Source organism: Sturnira hondurensis, unplaced genomic scaffold (assembly GCF_014824575.4).
Source record: "Sturnira hondurensis isolate 20B ecotype Veracruz unplaced genomic scaffold, ASM1482457v3 Scaffold0022201, whole genome shotgun sequence".
NCBI classification, from domain to species: Eukaryota; Metazoa; Chordata; class Mammalia; order Chiroptera; family Phyllostomidae; genus Sturnira; species Sturnira hondurensis.
In genome coordinates this window covers 7,192,041-7,216,079 of record NW_028094832.1, presented here as the reverse complement: position 1 = coordinate 7,216,079, position 24,039 = coordinate 7,192,041, and the positions used below count along the sequence as shown (strand labels likewise).

The 24,039-nt window shown below is 34.3% G+C and overlaps 1 protein-coding gene across 1 annotated transcript in view; it reads left to right on the top strand.

Annotated features, from left to right (window-relative positions):
- Positions 1–24,039, top strand: part of DACH1 (dachshund family transcription factor 1) — a 403,566-nt gene that overhangs the window by 356,764 nt on the left and 22,763 nt on the right. Inside the window, exons 7-10 of the mRNA XM_037034760.1 lie at positions 1,417–1,568; positions 10,187–10,334; positions 13,422–13,565; positions 14,063–14,131. Coding sequence (XP_036890655.1) covers positions 1,417–1,568; positions 10,187–10,334; positions 13,422–13,565; positions 14,063–14,131 — 513 coding nt within the window. The remainder of the gene's footprint in view (positions 1–1,416; positions 1,569–10,186; positions 10,335–13,421; positions 13,566–14,062; positions 14,132–24,039) is intronic.

Genomic DNA, 24,039 nt, shown 5'->3' with positions numbered 1-24,039 from the left:
TTGCTGCATACTCCATTTCTTTCTCTAGTGCCTGCTGCTCCAATCTGTCAGTAAAGTAACAGGAGGGACGGGAAGGGGCAACTGCAGAGGAGGGAGTGAGTGTGAGAGTTCAGGTAATAGAATGCCTGTGTTCAATGCTCTCCTCTCCAACCTTGCTTCCCTTTAACTAGTTCAACAGGGAGAAATGTGGAAAGGAGAGGCAGATGAATTCAGGGTGTTCTGACATTAGTTAGAGGCAGAGTAGTATGGCAACTTCCATGGTGTTTCTGACCCAGAGAGAGGTAATTGGAAAGCGTGTTGTGTGGTTAGGTGTTGTAATGAAAAATAAAGGAATGACTGAGAAGAACAATGGAATCAAATTATAAGCATAAATGAAATTGTGCTGAAGTTTTTAGCCACCTGCAAAATTGAGAGATAGTATCAGGACTGTGCAAACACATTGCTCTGATTAATTTTCCTGGGGTCAAATGAGAAAATATTCATAAAATTGAGAATTCAGCCATAAGTAAAATTTTCTCTGTGATATAATAAACTAAAAGAAGGCATAACTTGTATCTGTCTCAAATGAAACATAATAAAGAACTGAATAAAAAGATTTCACTATCATAGTAAAAATAATCTGTGTTGGGGCATTATCCCAAGTTGCTTAAAATGATGAAGACTATTCCATAAACTACGTAAAGACTAATCTATGTTAGATGGTTTTATATATTTTTTAAATATTGTTATGGAAGCTCTATTATTTTACCCTTCTAAAGAACCCCTTTCCTTGAATAAAAAGCTAGTTATTCAATGTTAAGGCAAAGGGTGTTCAAGTTCAAAGGCATTAGACCTTTAGTTTTAAGGACATTGAACAATTTAGTTATAATTTATAAAGATTATATTTGATTCTATCTTTCTTTTTAGTTGTGGAATGATTTTATTTGTATATTGTTTTGTAGATTTCTTAACAATGTATTTGAACAAATCATTGACATAAAGGAAGGGTTAATTGAGAAAGAAACATCCTAATATACAAAGTATTTCTGTTATATGAAGCTCTAGAAAGATTCTATTGTCAACCCAAACAGAACAAGCTAAAATGAGATAATTGGGAAGGTGCCCATAAAGTCAGCCTGAATATATTATCACAACTATATATGAGATAATATTTGTTTTAAAAAGATTCTATGGCACTGTAAACTCAGTCTCATTAGAGACTGCATTTAAAAGGCTTATAAAGTTACTCATTAATGTTATCTTGTTGTATCTCCACAGCTTTTTCATTAAAGAAAATTCAGCAGAAAGCATTTTCTCCTGATAGCAGGAACCAATTTGCAATAAATGTTCTGGAAACCACTAGGGAAGCCATTACTGAGGTCTAATAAAAACAGACAAGCGTAACTTGTTCTATATTTTTGTTTCAATCACATACAGATGAGACCCCGCTCTCCACACCCACCGCAAGAGACAGCCTGGACAAACTTTCCCTCACTGGGCATGGACAGCCGCTGCCTCCGGGCTTTCCATCTCCTTTTCTGTTTCCTGATGGACTGTCGTCCATAGAGACCCTTCTGACCAACATACAGGTAGGCCTTCTGGCGATCTGGCAGAAAGAAAACCCAAAACCCAGTTGAAGATTTGTACCAGATTCATGCTTTTCCAGTTTAATCCATTTATGAATTTGACTAAACCATCACATGGAACATTTTCTAGCAATTTAAGATTTGAAACTTGGGTGGAAAGACAAATACCATATGATCTCACCTTTAACAGGAAGCTAAACAACAAAACAAACAAGCAAGCAAAATAAAAACAAAGACACTGAAATAGAGAATAGGGGGACAGTGACCAGAGGGGAGAGGGGAGGGAATTTCAGGGGAAAAAGGGGAAGGATTTACAGGAACTAGTATAAAGGACACATGGACAACAACTAGGGAGGGTGGTGGAAATGGGAGGGAGGTGGGGAGCACTGGGAGGGGTGGGCTGGGAAGGGAGTAAAAGACAGAAAACCATACTTGAACAATAATTAAATTTTTAAAAATGAAGAAAAAAGATTTGAAACTTAGTACACTAATCAAATTGGTTTAAAAATACATAAATATGTATATTAAGCCTTGATAAAAACTTAGATGAAAATGACTTGGGCCTTAAAAAAATCATATTGCCTAAATGTTCTCCTTATTGCTGACTAATGGGAAGAATTTAAATGTTTAAGTTTGTCTGATTTACTAAATGACAGCACACTCGTTCTAATAAATATTTAGTTATTTTTACACTGTTGGCCTTCCAGTGAGGAAATGATATGTTTAGTCATGTAAGTGTCTAGTATAAAACAATCCGAAAAAATCTCTTCTTCATAAATAAGTTTGTTTCAGTTAATAGGATTTCTTCAAAGAATGGACTTCAAAAAGCCATACAAAACTTTCCACGGATTTCCTATGTAGTCCTCAGGATGTATATTTTACGTACAGTACATTATGAATCAAAAATACTTGCAGTTAACAATAACATGGAGCATGGAGCCAAAATAATAAGAGTGTGTGGGATAAAAGAAAGCATAATTTTCTGCCCACACATGAAGTGATCATGTGGACCCCAGATGGGGACTTCCCCATATCTGGAACAGCTAGTAGTAAGAATGTGTTTGTTGATATTGTGCTGGTAATATATACTTTTAAATTTTTACTCTAGCACTTCATCCTTAGTGATATTTTTCTGTACACATTTCCTAGCATATTAAACTTTCTCCCAGTAGAAATGTAATTAATTTTATTTACCTCTCCAAGGATATAACAGAAGGCCTTTAATGTAACATATCTTCTCATCTATTAATATGGCATTTTTAATACTAATGTAATTAGAGTCTCCAGAACTGTATTCAACTTAAAGGTTTTATATCTCAGTAATTGAAATAAATCATCAATCTAGCCTCAATTTAATCAAGGCCAAACAGTTGATTATATGTTAAAGTAAACAGAAAACTTTTTTCTAAATTTGACCCATAGTACTGTTTACTATGAGGTAGAGTTTTATAGTTTTTCCCTTTTGTTAAATGCTTTCCCAAAATATTCCTCAAACTTTTGAATTTGCACTATGAAAAGTGAGGGAATGGTTCATTTTTTAATGTCTACAACTTCATATGAAGCAAAGAGGAAGCAAAACATCTACTTAAAATTCTCATCTAGTTTGTGTCTTCACTAACTCAAACCTCCATAACCAGGGAAGTGGTCATTTAATTTTAACATCAGCGGAGAAAACCTGTCTAGTGTCTTCAGCATGAAACCAGCCCACTCACCTGGAGGTTAGGTCTGCACATGGACTCTTGTTGTGTGAACCCCTGTCTCTAAAACAAATACTGCCTACTCAGAAGTATTCACCCACCCCAGACCCCAGTCTAGCAATGTTATCCACATCACCTCACACTATAACCTTCCTTTTTAAAAAGGAAACAAAAAGTCTTGTAATATATACATTTAGACATTATTTATTTTATTGAAGCTATTTCTAGATTTAATACTCTCTCCTTTCTAACCTCCAGACAGCCTTGAGGACATATTTTAGCAAAAGCCGCTGATAGGATAATAGTCAAGGAAAAATAAATTATTTCTAGTTCAAAATCATGGGGATCTGGCACTGATAATGTTAAGATACCTACAATAAGAATACATCATTAAAAATGAACTATAGCTGTCCAATATAGTCTGACATATATGTAATATGACTATAGATTAGATGGTATATATTTACATGTCTATATTACATATATGTCTATGGGCATGCACATATGTATACCTAAGGTAAAATAATAATTAAAAATCTTACAGAGTTTCATGCACAGTTTTATATATATATATATAGACACACATGAAATATATATGTACATGCACATATACACACAGAGATACTGGATCTATGCTTAGTAATGGTTTTACAGAAGCTCATTGATGCTAGCTAGCTCTTTTACTATGTTTCCTGAGTTACAGTAATATCTTTGGAATGGTATAGCATGTTTAAACAGTCATGACCCCGGCTTATTGGGCATACAGTAGAAATGTGTTTGCTGTCCAAATTCTAATTTTGGTAATTATGCTCTGCCTACCTCAATTTCCTCTGCAATTTCAATCACATGTTGCGGTCTCTCTGCTTTCTATGTCCCGATGGTAACATTTTTGGTGTGGTAAGTTTAAAGCTCCATATTTTCTCTGGAGGTGTTTTATCAGGATAGCAATGAAAAATTGAATTGGGAATGTTTAATTTTTCAAATTATACAATTTCATGTATGAAATTCTTATGCATATTTGGTATTTTAATGAAACGCAAGGCATATTGTTATATTTAAACTTAATGTACATAAAGTTTATTTTTCTTAGAACCTTCAAAATAATACATTTAAAAAGTAATTGTAATAATATTCAAGAATTTAACTTCACAATATTCTATAATAATTCTCAGTTTTTAAATTTGTAATGGTCATTACAGATGTTCCTGCCATGACATATTATAAAAATTGAATTTTCATAAATCTTTTTGTGCTTTAAAAAAGGACCTGTAGAATAATACTATATACTAGTATTTTAAAATATAGTGTATATAGTATGGAAGAGCACTATATATATATATATATATATATATATATATATATACACACACATATATATATATATTATATCAACCAATTTTTTAACTCATTTTTGAAACTTGAGTGTTTTAGAAATTAAAAGCAATAATGAATAAATATATTTACAGTAAAGGATAGTAATTTCATTTCAGTGAGAGATATGATGCATTCTCCATTTTGCTTTTAAGGTTTTTAACATTTTTGTCTTATATGAAATTTCATTTTATGTTTTTAAATGTCAGAAGACTTTTTTTATAGCTTTGTTATTCATATATGTCCATAGAGAACTCTCTGTGAGATTCCAGGTGAGGACACTGGAAATTTAATGTTAGTTTACTACATGTGCCTCTTCAAACACTGACAACCAGTTGGACACACTCAGAGTAGAATTTTACCCAGTATTATTAATCTGAACTTCCATGGAATAAATCATAGCTAGGATCTAGATGTACATATATCTGAGAACATATAATGCGCATTGTTTATCTTAGTGCATACATTCTTCTAAATAACTTATAAATATTACAATAAGAATTGGTAAGTAAGTAAAAAGTAGAAATTACATAAGAGTAAAGAACATAAAACTTAGCTAGGGAGGAGGCTAGCATTGAAGACATATGCCTCTGTAAGGGGGTATATATTAGGAGTTTGGTTCACTTAGTCTTTCTATATGAAGAATTACACAAAAAAATAAAGACCCCCAAAGAATGTTAAAACAACAAAGTAGAGCCCTGGCTTCCAAATATGGGTAAGCTGAGATCACATATGTTGTTCTTACATTTTACTATGAGAAAAAGAATAGTATTAATCTCTTAAAAATCTAGAGTCCCTACCGTATTTACTATTTGATACCATAAATACTCTACTAGAACACTATTTCACTTCTGACACTTGTGGTCATCAAATGTCTTGTAGTTTTCCCCACAGCAAGCAATTCTGCAACACCAGCTGGTGCCCTGCAATTTAACTCAGTTCTGACACTGTCTACCTGGAGAATCAGTCCCACGAAACTGCTCTTGCCCCCGTGTCAGGTGCCAGCCACAGTCCAGGCTGTAACTTGTGCTTCTGACCAGCCGTCTATAGATCAGAGGTTCCCATGACCGCTCCTCAGGTTCAGCTAACCTGTTAGAGCAACTCACCGAAATCAGGAAACGTGTTACTTGCTGGATTGCCAGTTGATTATAAAAGGATATAAGTCAGGAACAGCCAGATGTAAGTGATGCCTGGGGCAAGGCATGGACAAGGGGCCAGAGCTTTCCTGCCCTCCTTGGGCATACACCACCCACCTAGCTGTTTCTGTTACCCATCGACCCGGAAGTTCTCCCGTTGGAGTTTTTCTGGAGGTTTCACTTCCTAGACAGGACGGATTAAATCACTCACCACTCATGATCAGTTTAACTTCTCTCCCCCCGGCCTCCCTAGAAGTCTGGAGGGTACGACTGAGACTTCCAGCTGTCTAATCACAGCGTGGGTTCTCCTCCCAGTCAGCCTGTGTCCTTCGGGGCTTTCCTAAAGAGATCTTAATAACGTCAACTCAGATGTAGTTGAAGGGGGCTTATTATGAACAACAAAACCCCGCATTTTACCTTTACTGCTCTTATCACTTAAGGAATTCCACCCGTGGTGGGATTTAAGTGCCAGCAAAGAGCATATAAACATATGGACATTTTAGTATAAATCACAATGCCAGAGGTCAGTCTCTATGCTAACTGTATACAACATTGTATGACTCTTCTTTCTGACCCTACCCAATGGATTTTGTTGTTATCAGCATTCTACACAGGAGAAAATAGAGGCAGATAATTATTTGATCAAAGTTACACACCGTCAGTGATGTCTGAATTTAAACAAAGGCGGGCTGACTCAGAGCCCATGCCACCATATTGCCAGGCTGGTCCTGTGAATCCCAGGATGGGTTCACACCTGGAAGAGCTTTTGATGGAGGGTCTCTCATTGAGCCGCTTTGGAGAATATTCACTATAACGTTCAACCACATAGAGCTATATCTTTTGTTACAAGAACTGTGAAAAATGAATCAGTCACTATTCTCTTAGCATACATTTTTTCTGTCTACAAAGTTTCCTGGTTTAAAGAGATACCCCCCCCCCACATTCCATAAAAAAACATAAAAAGAAAAAATAAGGTTCAATACTCTGATCTAGGTTCAGTGAATTCACTAGTTTGTTACCTTGGACAAATCACCTGACCTTCATGAACCTTGACTTTCTCATCTTGAAAGGTTTCAGTTAAAATGGGTGATTACTAAAAATCCCTTTTGACTAGGACCATCACTCTCATTAGGAGTCACCCTATTGAGCACAAATTTTGCCACGTGTTTCCGAGACATGCAAGGAATCTTACTTACCATCTAATTCTGAAATAAACTCACCTAAAATACAAACACGGACCACGTGAACTTTTCCTCTCTGATCTAACCAATGTATTAAGAAATGTTTCTTTCACATCAGTATTACTGAAGGTCCTCTTATACAAGCAGAGATTTGTACTTTCTAGGTTATATTAGAAATAGTTGAAACATTGTTAGATCAATTACAACAGTGATCTTTCTAAAGGGAATATACAGTGATACTTTCTCTGAAAAATTATGAAAATAATTTAATTCACAAAGTAGATTATTTTAGAAAACAAAAATATTTATGTGTCGTGACAACTATTATGCCTCACTTATGGGAAGGAAATTTGAAGACAATAAACAATTGTCTGTTATAATTGCTATGCCATAGAATAAACTTAAAATGCATTTCTTTAGAATTGTCCTTGTCCCATGGTCAAGGACGGTGGTTTGGGGATTGACTACGAAAGTGGGGGGAGGGGGGCATAGGGGAGAAAATGGAATATCTGTAATAGCATAACAATTACAAAAAAGAAAGAATTGTGGCTACCCAACTTCAAGATCATGAGAACTGACCTCCCCTTGCAGAAAAGTGTATACTTCAAACCTTGTGTCTCTGACTGTAACTCACACTGTCACCCCAGAATGTTGCTGTGTGCTTCATGTGCGCACGAGACTCAGTGTCCGGCATGACTTTTGGCATGTGGTCTGCCCAGAAAACTGACAGAAGTTATACAAATCTGAAATGACCGTCACCACAGACAGTTACAATGGAGTCCCGATCATTTGTCACTGTTATGAGCACCACTCGCTGTAGCGTTTCCCAGCCCCCTGCTGCACTGCCACTTCATTAGTTTGCTGTAATTTTTGCAGTGGACTATCATGGGCAGGAACGTATTTTTTGCATATGCATCGGTTTGGCTTTAGTGTGGACATTTGTTCACACTGGACTCCTACTGATATGTACTGATTTAAAATCTAAAAAGGAAACTTAATCTTATACAGCTTATAAGTAGTCTCCAGAGGGTAGTGAATCCTAAAAGCTAATATTTTTCCGACGTAATCAGCAGGATAGGCTATGTATTACCATTAGCTCTATCAGCAGCAACTGTAACAAAAGGAAACAGTACACATAAATGTTCTTAGCAGCTTCATACTTTATAAGAAAGATTAATATAAAATAACACAAATTAGGGTTACAGTTTAGTATTCTCCGACATGTTTATTCATAATGATTGCTTCATATTTAAAGAACACTAAAATACTAGTTTTGTCAGCCAAGGACGATGATGCTTTAATAGTAATTTCTTTTAAACAGCTACTGATAATACAACCAATCAACACATTAGGTGGTGCCAATGTTGGCATCTTGCTAAATAATCTCTAGACATCGCACAGAGAGTGCATTTTTCAAAGATAAGTCAACAAGAGCAATCAGAGCAGAAAATTAGAATTTGGTATCTTAGAATTAAAATACAGCTAAACTAAAGTTTTAATTGGGGTGATCTAAAAGGGCACTTGGTGTAATGATCTCTTTCATTTGTTACTAATTGTTTGTTCCTGATCAAGAAAAAACAGATACAGGAATGTTGCTGAGTTGAGTGAGGATGGCAGTTTCCTTAGCAGCTATGTTTTATTGTTAAACAGAAAAGAGTAGGGAGGGGCAAACTGTCGAGTAGAAATCCTTCATCTTGTTTCATGTGACAATAATTAATCCAGGGGATTCAGGGTCAGGTATAACAAACATGAAATAATTCATATGTGCTTGAAAAGAGACTAGAAGTGGCTTCGGACAGTGCTACTACATTGGTAGGCTGAACTCAGGGAACATCGCTGTTCTGCCAACAAGTCACGGTGGACTTGTCTGCTTCAAGCTGCTTACACTGTCTCCTGCAAAGGGCTCACATCATAAGGTAGATGGAAAAATGGTACCAACTTCCATTCTGTGTATAATTTCAACTGAAAATGTCAGTCTCTGATGTTCATGGACCAAGGCAAAATCTCTTCTACGTCCAGATAGCTTTTTCTGTTCCTGAGTTGATAAAAATAGAAATTTTAGGGGGTTTTTAACTAATAATTTTACTGATAACTTCCTAAAGCATCATAGGAGAGAACACATGCAAAATGCTTTGTATGTGCTTTACATACTCTCCTAATTTGATTTTTTTAAATATCAGAATTTTATTACAATTTTAAAAATGACATACAGTAAATCAAATATAAATAGAAGATTTTAATTCGTTGAATAAATAAGCCCTGCTTTTATCTATGCTTGTGAATTACTATACTGTCAAATGGCCTCTTACTAGTTATATTTTATCATAGCCATTTTGAATGGTTTCTGAAAAAAATCATGCAGTATTAAGCCTCTAAGTTTTAGATCCCTTACATATATTATATATGTCAAGAACAACATACCAGTATTATAACTTTTATTCATCAAGTGTTTAAAATCTACTGGATTATGGGCACTCTCGTGGCTGTAGGGAGGTAGTACCAGATGAGAGAAAATGTCCCTGCCTCAGAGAACCTACAGTTTAGAACGGGAGACACAACATAGAGCAGCCAACACACGTAGGACGATGGACATAATGACTGCTATAAAGCATTTTAAGAAGGTGTGTTTGGAGAGCTATTTCAGATAGGATAGTAAGGGAAGGCCTTTCCTGAGGGGTTTCTGATCAAAAGTGAAATTAAATGAGGGCATGAGCCATACAAAAATGGGGAGCAAAGACAGTCAGGAAGTAAAGAGAAGGAGTGGAGTCTCTGTCCCTGGTAGCTTGAGAAATACAGAGAAGCCCACTGTACCAAGGATAATTTCCATAGAGAATGGTGGTGAATGAGCTCCAGGAGAGAGGGAGGGGCAGCCAGCAGCACCTGGGGTTACATAAGCCACGTCAGATGATTACTTGTGGGGGAGTTTCAGTCTGATTTGGTACTCAGTTCTTATTTCTCTGGCATGCTTATCTGCTGCCCTCATTTGGCTTTAAATTCAGATGCTCTAATTAGGAACCACTGAAACGAAATGCCAGAAATATTTTTCTTCCTCAAATCATTTCATCGTTTAGGAATTTTGTGTTTTAATTATAGTACTTGTCCTAGTGAGTACAAATTGAATGCACAAGAATGAAAAAATTGATAAGTGGGCTCTTCTCTTGTAACATGCTTTTAAGTAATGAATGAAATGTGCTTTGTACCAAAATATTACAATTCTGAATACCTTCTTTGTACAGGGGCTCTTGAAAGTTGCCATAGATAATGCCAGAGCTCAAGAAAAACAGGTCCAACTGGAAAAAACAGAGCTGAAGATGGATTTTTTAAGGGAACGGGAACTAAGGGAAACCCTTGAGAAGCAGTTGGCTATGGAGCAGAAAAATAGAGGTATTCTCAAACTTCCAAACAAGTTGAACACTTTGTGTAAAATATTTTAAATAACCTCACTATGCTTGGTGATTTACTATGAGACTATACTTTTTGTTTTTACTTGTAGCTAAAGTTCAAAGCCAGATTTGAATCCCAGGCTCCCTGTATTTCTCAGTGTCCACTGTACATGGTTTCCTTTCTGTTCTAGCCTCAAGATATTGAAATTATATTCGTTATGTTAATAATCACATAATTTTTGTTTATGAGTTTTAAAAATCATAATGTTAAGATAGCCATGAAGAAAACTTTTATATTTATCCACAACTGTCCTTTGAAAAACTTGAGTTAAAGTTATAAAGCTAAAATAAAATATAAAATACTGATTATTCCAGTATTCAAACAATTTGGTGAGCTATTTATCAAACGAAACTGAAGAGTGATGACTATCTGAACAAATGACCAAAGGTGAGTATTTTGTGGATAATCCTTCTGAAAGACTCGTTTTCATCCAATAAGGCCAAATATACATTAGTGTGGAAACCAATATCAATTTTATTGGGTAAAATAATGATTTATCAAACAATTAATCTATTAATTACTTTTTAACACACTTTACCATGTACATATACATAATGTTGAAGGTCATGTTTATTTCTGTGTTTATTTTATGTATAAGATTAAGGAGTGTTTTGTTTACAACCAACTTCCCCTTTGCTTCAACTATGAATGTCTCCTGAGTATCCTAGAAAGAGTGCTTCTTTTCTCTCATTTAACAAGTATCCTTAATAAATACTGCACATACTCCCATTTTATATGTTTAACGTGGACATTTAAAAACATTGTTTCTGTTTTGCTTTTAAAACTGGCAGGACCTGTAGATTTTGACATTAGTGACTATGAAGCACCAACTAGTAAGTTTCTGGGATGAGGCTGATTTGGTAAATTGTCACCCCATTAGTACAGTTCTATGGTAGAGTTGTGTAGTACAGCTCTAAATAATGTGACTTTAAGTACATTTAGGTGCTAAAATAATCAAAACAAGATCAACATTGATAATGGGGTATATGCCAACTGCATAACAAAATCTGGTCAGAGTTCATTATATGGAACTATATTCATAAGATAGCCAGGTCTTGATTTTGTTTGCACCTGGAAAAGTCTTTTTTTTTTTACAAGGCTTAAACGTAGGCCCTTGAATTCCTAAAGTAAGCTTTTGGTTATTTGAGGGACATTCAGAGTTTTACTGGTTCAAGCATGTCGTAGGATTTACACTCTGTTTTATCCCTTTAACCACTAGAGGGCAAAATGTTTCACAGATCACACCATGAACCTCCCACTTAAGTATGAATGACAAGTTAAAGGTAATAAGTGTCAATAATTATCTATTATGAATGTATCTATTGAAGCAATGCACTGTCCTGAAGAGAGAACATAGCAGTTGCATTTGGTTCAATCACGTGGGAAGAAAACGGTGAGCAATCAGTGCCAAGGTGATGGGTATTGAGTTTCTAGTGCCCTGCGAGTGTGCCCCAAATAAGTAATTCAAGAATTTGTGCAGTTGCACAACAATAATAAAAATGGCCTTAAAGAAAGAATTCCTATTGCTTTTCAAGGAGACTTATAAACCAACATCTTTGGGAAGGGAAATAGGAGACAAGTGATTTTGTTAAGATAAGCACCTGATCTTCACACTGTTAAAGGAATTGGCCTAGTTAATGGAAACCAGTTTGGCTTTTCCTATAAGACTGCAGCCAATGTACACTTTCTGTTAATATATGGTACCTGCAACAGTAAAGTCAATAAGGTAATGATCTGCCATCTTAACAATATTAATAATTGTATGTATATATATATATAAATGGGATTTGTGAGCATTTGAAATTGAAACTACATTTTTTCATGAACCATATTACCTTATTTTATATATGGACTAAATACTGAGTTAAAAAATGTTTTTCTTCTTCAACCTTTAATAAGAAATCAAATAGTACATGTATAATGATTGTTCCTTATTACTAGCTCTACCAGAACGATTTTCTTATTCTGATTCTGTCACATTTAATTCTATAATGTTTATCAGCCATCAAAAAAATTACTTCAAAGAAAAAAATTAGTGTGCTTCCCATATGCTGATTGCTTACTTTAAATTCCTGTTGTAAAAGTTAAAACATTTATCATTCTGAAATACAGTCATCATACTTTTTATGAAGATCCCTTATTATTTATTGTTACACATAATGGACAAATATATAAATTGTTCAGTGGGGAGAAATGTTACCATATTCAACTTTTGTGTCATGTTCTACTTTCTTGTACCATTGTACACTGTCGTTGGCAGTAGCATCTTAATTTTAGTGGTGAGATTTTATGCTCCACCAACTTCATGAAAAATTAAAGTATAACTTTCTTGAACTGTTATAGTACATATAAATTTGCTGAGGAAATTATTATTAATTATTATAATTAGTATAACTTCATGCCAAAAGATACATACACATGTTAATTAAGAACATTTAGCTCCTCATACACAATAACATTATTGCATTTTGTAAAATTTCAAGAAAGAATTATTAAAAATTTAGTTCCTGTAACAATGTTTTGTAAAATATTCACAGGGGAAATACTTACAAGAAAAAAACATTTATAAGGGAAATATTTATAAGAATATTTCCCCATTTTCTACTTCAGATTGGTGGTTCATAGGTAGAAGGCATACTTATAAAGGTTAGAACTATCCCAAAATACTCAGCACTATTCTGATTGAAGGACAGAGACCAAGCTATAACATTCCTTTAATTAGGCTTCCTTTATCAGTGAATTCAAATATTTACTAAAAGTAGTTTCTCATTAAATCTGTCTCTACATTTGACAATTAAAGCCTTTCTTATAATGTACTATATCTCAAGGCTAAGTAAAAGTTGGCCTTCTTGGACACTTTACCTGGATTTATTTTAGGTGAAGGTGCGGTTTTTTGAACTTCTTTGCACAGGTAAATTCAATCCAGTGAGCGGTGGGGTGGAAAGAATATTATAAAAAGGATAGATCATTTATAAGTTTGAACATTTCAAAAAATGTAAGAAAAATTATTTCCACTCTCTTTTCTAGCCATAGTTCAAAAGAGGCTAAAGAAGGAGAAGAAGGCAAAGAGAAAATTGCAGGAAGCACTTGAATTTGAGACAAAACGGCGTGAGCAAGCAGAACAAACACTAAAACAGGCAGCTTCAACAGACAGTCTCAGGGTCTTAAATGGTAAGAGGCTGCGTCTTTATGTGTGGCTGTCTTTTGTTTTGAATACTCAACAGGCAATTTAGACATGTGTTTCTGGTTTTGTATATTCCTGTGTCCTGCCGTTTATTAAACTGTGCTTGCAGCTGAAAGCCTGGTGCAAAGAATAGTCCCAAGTGTTGAGGGGAATGAATTTCCCCCAACACCGTTTTGCTACTTCACTCCAGTATTTAGAACCTGACATTGCTTCTCTGTTGAAGCAAATCTGTCTCTCCCGAAACACGAAAAAAGAGAAACCTGAGAAGTTCTCAACCCTCATTCCATTTCATGCACAAATTGGTGTTACTTATCTATTCAAATCTTTTGATAATTCTTAGGGTTATAGTCTTTGTTTACCCTTGAAAAGATGTCAAAGATTTATATAATTTTAATGCAGCACCAGAGTAACAGGTTGCTCTTTTTATAAAGGACAATAGGAATCAAATGAAATGTGTGTCACTCTTACCTTCCTGTGCTTTTAGATTCTCTGACCCCAGAGATAGAAGCTGACCGCGCTGGCGGCAGAACAGATGCTGAAAGGACAATACAAGGTAGGAATTTGCAAAAGGCTATAAATCTAGATCTTGCTATATGAGTTTTTCCTCAGCTTTAGCCTGCTATTCAAGCATGTAGCCTACCATCTGGGCCACATCAAAACAAGTTCAAACAAGGTCAAGTTCATCTTGCTTGTTTATGTGAGTGAATTCATTTTGTGCTGATAGATTTTCTTTAAATTAACAGGTCATTTCTGTTTATACAATGCAATTAAAAAGGAATAATTAATTTTAAACAATGTATGATTTAATCTTGGACACAGTATTGAATGCTTAAAGCCCACTCTAATGCAGGAAGGATTTATAAGTTCTATTCTGTATAAATAAAATCACGAGTAAATCAAATAAAGAGTTCTTAACATTTAAAAATTCTTTCTTCTCATTTCATCACAGTTGTTACCAGGCTCACGTAAAGTGGACTATTTGAATGTTATAAGTAAGATAGTTTAGTCCTACATGGGTTTTCCAAATGCTTTGTATGCCATTATACACATTTTAATAACACAAATCTGCTGAACAAAATCATATGTAGAATACTAAAGGGAACTATGTTACACACTCAGAGGAGCTAAATATGTTGCCGAGACTGCGCTACAAGAGAAGGACAAAATTTGAAGGGTAGCATTTATGGTCTAGTATCTATTCTGGACAGTAAACTCAAGCTAAGTTCATGAATACAGAGCAGTAAAAAGAGCATTTGTTTTTTTTATTTCAAATGAAGATGATTCTTCAAATGAGTCCTAAAATGACTAACTGCTATAATCCTCTCCATTGCTTTTATTTTGCATTTTAAGCTCAGTCATTTGGGGGATTTTGTTTGACATTAATTGTGTTACTTAATCAGCTCCAAATGTGCCATTCTTGGTTTTGTGTAAAGAAAATATATTTTTGTAAGGTATCATATACGCAGAAAGTAAATATCAGAAACTTGAAACATTCCAAGAGAATGTTTTTTGCCTATGTTTATTTTACCTGAGACCATGATAATTATATATTTTTTAATCCTAAAACTTGAACCATCTGTTATTATGACATCTCCTTGGATATACAAGATTAATGCAATTATAGATATAGAAAAGATTTCATTTTTTGTCTTACGAATTTCAGCAAAATTATGTATATATGTGTATACATATAATAATAAAGCCATAAGATGTCTGTTGCATTACTTTTAAAAGCTGTATACACATATTAACAAATGGTTAACAAAGCCAGTCTTCTTGATCAGGGCGGATAATCTCAGTAAGGCCAATGTGAATATCAGCCCTGGCTAGAGTGAGCAGGGGTTGGTTACGCATGCACTGATTTAAGAAAGGTCCAAAGAGGTCTAAGAAAGCACATGAATCTCAAGGTAGATATTACATATAAATTATCTATTGCCCTCAGAATTTTCAAGATGGTTGCAACTCAATCCAAGAAAAATTATGGGCAATGTATTCTTGCACATAAATGGGAGATTTGTCATTGATGTTAAGAAATATTTAGGCAATGATTAAACATCTTTTCATGAGTTTGCTATCAGAAATGTTTTGGTCATCAATAAGGCTATGGCTATTATTATTCCAGTCTTTAAAGTTCATATATATTCAAATATATACTTTAATATGGATTAAATTCTGCTGTGTTGTTGAAGTATTGAGAATTCTCTTTCTATTGTGATTTGCTTACTCTGAGGAAAACTTTTCATTATAAATTACCTTCTTTTTACCATTCAGAGTACTATCAGTTGGATAACATAAAAAACCTACCCAAATAATTTTATAATTAAGGAAACAAAACATCCGAACAACAAGTATGCATAGTAACTTTAAGCCAAATATAAATGAATATGAGGTTATTTATTGCTTTGGTTCAATTGTATAATGAAGTCATTCATTCATTCATTCATTCATTCCACTGGTCAATTAAAATGATACCTTCCTCAAGTTTAAGGTGAATAATCAATCATGTTCTCCTTTTTTGCATGTTTACACTTGGCTTAAATTATTTTTTAAATTGTTTGATGCACAGTTGAATTTCAAAAGTATTTTTATCAAATGTAATGAAAAATACCATATATGAATCAATATTTCTATGTGTTAGTTGCTCACAAGTTATTTCACCAACAGTTGAACTACCCAAGACTTAAAATACAACAGAAAAGAGCTTGCCTTTTTTCTTACTCTAACCCCACTAAGTAAGCTCATTTAGCCCTTTGGAGTTTTTTTTTAAACCTTAGAAACTAAATCCTCATATTTGGGAAGTAAGAAAGAAAGCAGAATTAACTGTGAAAAGAAATCCAAAGAAAAAGACTGTACTTAGATTCTGAGTGTAAGCACAAGAATGGGAGGGGCGAAGAAGACAGTCCCAGAACTCACTACTAATTTGCGAAACGGCCAATGCCAGGCATCTGGGGAGCCATGAGCACCTGCTGCTTCACAGTGGGGGAACAACAAAAACACAACCTCTTGCTCCCTCGGCTTTCCCTCTTTCTCAGTGTTCTCAAGCCCACACGTTAGGTTGTTATTTGTACTCTTTGTTGCTCCCAATCCAACCATAACTGAAATTATTCTCTATTCCAAAATAAACTCAACTTAATTAGGACAGACAAAGAAAACCCACATTGCTTCATGCTTGCCATGTATTTACTTATTTTTAATATTTTTAGCAATAAAAATGCCATTCTTGGCCCAAGAGTCTGTTACCTGGCAGTGGGGCACTTCAATTCTGCTCAAGTGCCAAGTAATTACCTCCTGCAAGGACCTGAAGTTTAGACTAAATGTTGCCACACTGGCATTTAGTACCATGGTTTCTGTAAAACCATCAAGGTGGGGAAGAGGAAATAAGAAAGCAGTTTATAAAGTGTTCCTGAGCAAAGAGGCCCTAAATAACTTAGTTATCTTGATAAGTAAGGTACAGTATATCAGCTCATACTACACAGGAGTAAATCCTTTATTGCGGATACTTCTAATAACTAACTCAAAGTTTATGAGTGTGGAGGAGATATTAGGGATGTTGAGTAAACATCCAAAAATTAAAACACAATGACTTGTTCTAGGAGCTGAACCTGATGGTGATTAACTTTCTTGTGCCTTGAATCTTACAGATTTGTTTATGTTATGATTTGTGTTGGAGATTGAAAAACATATTTTAAAGCTTTTTATAAGATCTTTTGGATATATACAGTAGTCATAGTATATAAAAACATTCATTCAGCAAATTTTTGGACTAGTCACTAAATGTCCTCCAAACCCTCCTGTGTAAGGGTGGGTAACACATAGGCACACTATGTGCAGCCAAACCTGTCACACGATGGCTTCCTTTAGCCAAGTTCTAGTCTCTTTATTCTCTCTCCCTAAGCAACAGCATCCACCTAAATGGCTTAACTCATATATTTTGACAACTCTAAAAATATCTTCTCATCCCATTGAGACATCTGTTAAGAGCTCCAGATAATTTTCAACTTCTATTTGGCTGTCTCACAGGGACGTCAAGGTCAGTGCAAAAACAGAAAGAATCCTCGACCCCAGGTCCTTCAAACCTGTCTGCCTCCAGGGTTCTCTCCCTGTGGTACCCTTGTCTGCCTGATCCAGTGCTCCCCTAATATATAATGAGGGGAGACAGCTTGACCTTTCCCTTCCACACCCTCACACCCAATCACGACTCTTCCCCTTCGTTCTCCATGCTTTAGTTACATTGGAATTTTTTGATTTCCTGAAACCCTCACATCTTTCTCCTCCTACCAAGAATGTTTCCTGCTCTCCCCTGACTTCACTTACCCATCCTTTCAGTTACTGCCTTAAGGGATGCTTCCAAGTCTCCACACCAGCTCTGGCTGCACCTCCTTGCCCCCGGGGGATCTAGTGGAGCCTCTTAGAGGTTCTTACCACACCTGTCACTTCTTCTCAATGATATGCTGTGCATTTGTTGTTCCCTGATCAAGTCTTCTTTCTTCCTGCAAGGAGTCAGCAGACCCATGCCTGTTATTCACTATGGTACCTCTAGTGCCCGACAGAATGTTGACACATCCCTGAAGAATCGTGTCACCCATTGATGAAATAGGATCTGTATCAGATTTTGTGGATGCCTGAGATCCTCTTGTTTTGATGCATTTCCCAGTTTAGTTGGAGAGACGGATGGGAGCTAATAAAGGATGATATGGTTCTGTCTAGGAAAATCAGAACTACAAATTCAGGCAGAACTAATTTTTATTTCTGATAGCTGAATTAACAGTATTTGCTTATTTTTCTCATGGGCATTTCTAATAATTCTTTTTGCACATTTGGCCTAAGATTTTGGTTTTGTGAATATTCAGTTACACTCAGTTTTTCATTTTAAATTTATATTTAATTTAACATACCATAGTCACATTTCTTAAATAATACTTTATTCTTTACATTAACCTCATGCTTCTTTTTATGTATTTCATATAATTTCAAGTGATTAAATTGTGTGTATATATTGTTTAGGTGATTAATAAATGAACCATAACATGGGGGAACCGTGAGTTAGTCCTGTTTTCTCGGTGTCTCGTATAAATTTCCAAAATCTCTACAAAGTTCACTTTTGAAATAGTACCTGTTGCTTTTTCTTTCTAAGTAAAAAACCTGTCCTCCTAAAACAAAAGGTAATTGTTAAAATCAATGAAAATGTGGACCACAATTCCTCCAACATCTTAGAATATCAGTAAGTTAAGCTTGCAAAATCTTGACTTCTCTTGGAAGTGCATCTTCTTTATTTACATTCAATGGCCATAGTCAAAACTGTTTGGCTTTTTTTTTGTTTCCCAACTGATCTCAGATCATAGAAAACCAAACATTGCTCCAAATTACAGACATAAAAGGCATGCCTTCCTATTAACAACCTTTTTTTTATTTAAAATTATTTTTCTTTCTGCTTCCTAGATATGTAAAGATACAAGTTAAATGTAAAATTATTTATTTATTCAACAAATATTTATGGAACACTGGTGACATGCCAAGCACACTTCTATGATGCCACTGCTTTAGCATTGGGAAAGAACTTTAAGGATTAATAAAATCTCTTTATTTTGCAAAAGAGAAATCTGAAGTTTAGTGAGGGTACATGCCTTCTCAAAGGTTACACCACGTGTTAAAGGGGTTTGAGAATAAGTCATTTCAGTTGCTGTTCATATCGTTTTATGTTCTTACAGATTGTTTTTAGACTAGGATTGTTAAAATACTGCTCCTTTAAAATATGTTATTGTTACAGTAGCTTTCCCTTAGCTTCAGGGGATACAGTTTTTCAAGACTCACAGTCAGTGTCTGAAACCATGGGTAGTACCAACCCATGCTTTTTCCTATACATAATACCCATATAAAGTTTAATTTATAAAGCAGGCACAGTAAGAGATTAATAACAATAGCTAATAATAAAATAGAACAATTATAACAATGCACTGTAATTACAGTTATGTATATGTGCTCTGTCTCTCTGTGAAAACCAGTCTGATGATTGAGACTGCTACTATGTGCGGAGTGGGCAGGCAGCATACACGGTGTGGATGTGCTGAAAGATGGAATGATTGCCTCCTGGGGTGGGACTAGGAGAGAGAAGGAAGGTGCCTGATTTTAATCAGGCTTTCAGCAGAATTGGTGCACAATTTTAAATGTATGAATTGCTATTTCTGGAATTTCCATTTAATATTTTTGAATTGCTATTAATCATGAGTAACTGAAAATTTCAGAAAGCAAAACCATGGATAAAGGATGGACCACCGCGTTACTTGTTTAGTAACTCACAGCTCCAAGGTAGTATAATGCAGTTTATGTGTGGAACTTATACCTTTTCTCAAGCTTTTTTTTTTATTGAATCAAATATTTGAATACTTAATGAATTTCTTATTAATATATTTTTAGACTTAGTGATATGTAGTAAGTAGAAGAACTCATTTATTAAAATAATGAGTCGTATTATGAATTTATATTTATTGAGCCCTTCATGTATATTCTAATTTAAAGGTGAGATAACTAAAGCTCAGAGTGCCTAGTTAATGTTCACACATTTGTACTGTAAATGAGTGGGGTTGCTGGCATTTGATTCCGGGTTGATGAGCCCCCAAACCTTTGTTCTTCCCCCCATGGTTCGTTGTCTGGACTTCCGTGTCTCTCTCCTAGGATAACCACTTGCAGCCCCATCAGTCATTTCGGACAGTGAGCATATTACCTGTTAATAACTTTGAAAAGTTAAAATAGTCTACTGGCAGCTACTTATGAAAGATATACAGTTGGAAAAACATTTCCTTTCCAGTTGTTTTTTTTTTAACTTTTTCATTAGCCATTATATGTATACAATGTTTATAGACATTTTCAGATACCCTGGGGAAAATTTTTGCTCTAAGTGAAGAAAATAAACTGTTAATAAAAGAAATTAAGAAAGTAGCATATTTAGATAAAAGACGTATCTACATTCATTAGCACACAACAAACTCATGATAAATTTAAAATCAGACACAAATCCAATTTTGACTTCATGTGAACATTGGAAGAGCTTCTGCAATTCTTGTGTGGTGTGTGGTTGAACAGTTACTAAATGATATCCCAAGACTTTTACACTTAATGGTCCCCAAAGGAATCTTATTTAAACATACCACTTTTGAGATCTTTAAGAAAGTAGTATAGAAATTTGATTTCTTATGGACATTTTTATTTCTAATCCTTAAAAAAGACCTGTAATGCAGGAATGGAAGTTCTCTAGAATTCTGTAGAATATAGCAATTAAAAACTTCTAGGAGTCAGGTCTAGATTCAGATCTCAGCTCTACTCTTTTTTTTTTTTTTGTCCTTTAGTAATTATTTAACCCCAGTGGGTCATTATAAGAATTAAATAAAATAATTTGTGTAAAGCATTTAGCATATATTAGGCAATAGTAGGCACACAGTAAAATTTTATCTGTTAATATTAAATGTCATTATTTTATTTTACCATAGTTTCTAGCAACTGATAAACACTAAAGTGATTATTACTCTAATACATAATTTATTTTTCTTTTTTCAGAAAAATGATATTTATAATCTGTTTATCTATAACATAGTAATTTATAAAAACTTGTGACTAGAACCTAATTTTACATATTTAAAAATGTCTTTATTTAGCTTAAAAGGGAAAGGTGACTTTCAATTAATTAAAACAACCAGGAAGGGAGGGTTTGCTTAAAACTGATGTCTGGTCTGCCCACAGGGCCCACTGACTGTTGCTCATTCACTTACAAATATGCAGTTGCCATTGGGATCAATCACCTCAGACTATTTTGTTTGATCTTAGAAAAATAAATATTAGAATTATGTTGCCACGAACAGAACTAAACAATAATCAATTTACTGTAGTCTCTTGGCCCTGGTTGCTGGTGTTTGGCATCATGTCGATACAGCTCATTGGTTAAGGTGAACAGAAGATGGTGGTGACAATGGCTGGCAATAACCAATAAACAAGCTAACATCCCGTAATTTTCACAGGTCACTGCTAATTACTCATTCAACTTGACAGTTATTATTACTAACTATAGAGTCTCAGAGATACTCACATTTTAGTATTTTGTAAACTTTAAGAAAAAATGTAATCTTAATTTCAGTATAGGAATTTTTATTCTTTTAAGAAATATATAAAACAATAAATCTTGTCTTCCATCACAGTAGATATGCTTAAATTCCAAATGTCGAAGGCTCCTTATAGGTGTTAGAAATGGCTTCTTAAGTATTTCAAACTAATTATACACGAAATTAGACATAGTGGGCAGTTAAGTTTAAAGTTGTTCAGAACAGTCATAAAATGTAATTCATTATAATTATTTCTTACATGAGATTACTTTCAATGTGTATTTTAATAGAGCTAATTTTCTAAATTTCTGATTTTACCAAAAAAAGCACGACTGTCATTATTCTATATTTGTGTGGATTTGTGACATATAAGGTTTTATGATGTGATTTCAATTTTTTTCCATTGCCTAAATATTAGGCAAATTAAGGCAAAATAATTGGGCTTAGTTATAATTTATTGAAATCTTTTTTCTAGTAAAAGTAATATAATACATAATCAGTACTGTGAGAGTTTAGAAGAGGTAGAGAATATCAGGAATAATACATTGGATTTAGAAGTTCAGAGAACTTCTAAATGGGGAAATGGACATTTGAACAACTACATTGTTTTTTCTTTAAGTATTGAAAGAGAGTGGATATTAATGGGAATATAATAATTTTTATTAGCATAGATAAAATTGAAAAAATGTATTAAATTGCCATGTTCATGAGCATGTTTTTGGCTTGGCTTGAATACTGTGTGAAGACCATTATCAAGGAGTAGTTGGAAATTGGGAAAGGTATTATTAGCAAGAGGCCGTAAAGATTAACACTAGATCCATTTTGATTTAACATCATAATTAGTGATACAGAAGAATGTTTAAGCAGAACATGTCAATGACAGACACAGAGGATCCTAATTTAGAATGTGTGAGACACATCTGAGTGTAGAGTATAAATAAGCAAAAGGAACTTCAATATTTTAGAAATTTCAGGATGGATACAATGAAGTTACCTTTTTAAGAAAGAAAACTTGATTTGAAGAACTATTTCTAGGAAACACTAAAAGCTCAACAAATATCAATGATCTATGTTCACTTACAATCTTTCATAATAGCGACACTCGCAGGGACTGGCTGCAGGACAGAGGAAGGTACCATAGACTAGGTAAGAAAGTAAGCCTCTGTCATTTTAATTTTATATTTATATGTTTTATTGATGATACTTTTCATTACGGTAACTGACTAGACAGCAAGTTGGTTTTTCGTTATGGTCAATGCATTGATTTTTATTTTTAGGGAGCATAGCATTATCTTTAGTTTTAAAAAGTTTATTTAATACAGGTTTTTGCTTTAAGTCTTTTAAAACCTTTATTATTAGGGGAAATTTTGATGGCCATTTTAGCCGATAAATTTGCTGACTAAAGATCTTGAGTAGAAAATGTGTATAATGCCCTCCAAAGCAGAAGAAGGCTTGTTGATAGAGGTTAGTGGTTCATATTCATAAAACCTGCATTCGCTTGTTGTAACCACCCTTAGACAGTAAAACTACCCTGGCCGTCTGAAAGAATCTTTAGTAAATATAGAGAATGGCTTCTTTAAGATGGCACGCAAATACAATTTTTAAAATGTATTTTGAGAAATGTTATTCACACTGTGAATTTTAAAAGCGATAAAGTATTTAAGTTACATAAAAAGACCCATCCTTTTTATATCTATTTGCTAAATTACAGGATTTGTATGAAATAAATAAAAATTGGCACATAAACACATGGTGATGGTAAGTATGTTATCAATTTTGGTAGCACGTGTATGTTTAGACATTCATGATATATAACATCATTTGCTTTAAATTTTCCTTTAGAAAAAAATAAAACATCATCATTTAGACTATAAATGTAAAATGCTTATGGTGCATTATCCCACCTCCCATGATTAGGAACAGAATGCCGACATGCCACAATAATGTTTTTTATTTCTACTGTTTGAACCATATTAATGAGAACATCATTTTGGAGAACTAATTATTTCTATTTGTCTTGTGTCACACTTTCTAATTCCCCTGTATTAGCACAGCCAAAGCAAATTAATTGCTTTTCCAGCAGTTGAACCTTGTCCAAGAATGAGCTCACATTCCCTTCCAGTTTCCCTGTCTCTGGGAGTGCATTGTATCAGAAATTTCTCTTGATACTAAACATAGTCTAGAGAATATCTTTACAGATTTCTGTGCACTCACTTGATGAAATTTATAAGTTTAAGTGACCCGCCAGGAAAGATAAAGTTCTTAGCTGAAAGATTATACATCAAAACAGTTAAAGTGAAATTAAAATTAAATGAATGAATCTCACTGAAGCAAAAAAAGCAGTAATTAATGGTTCCCTTAATTGTCTTCA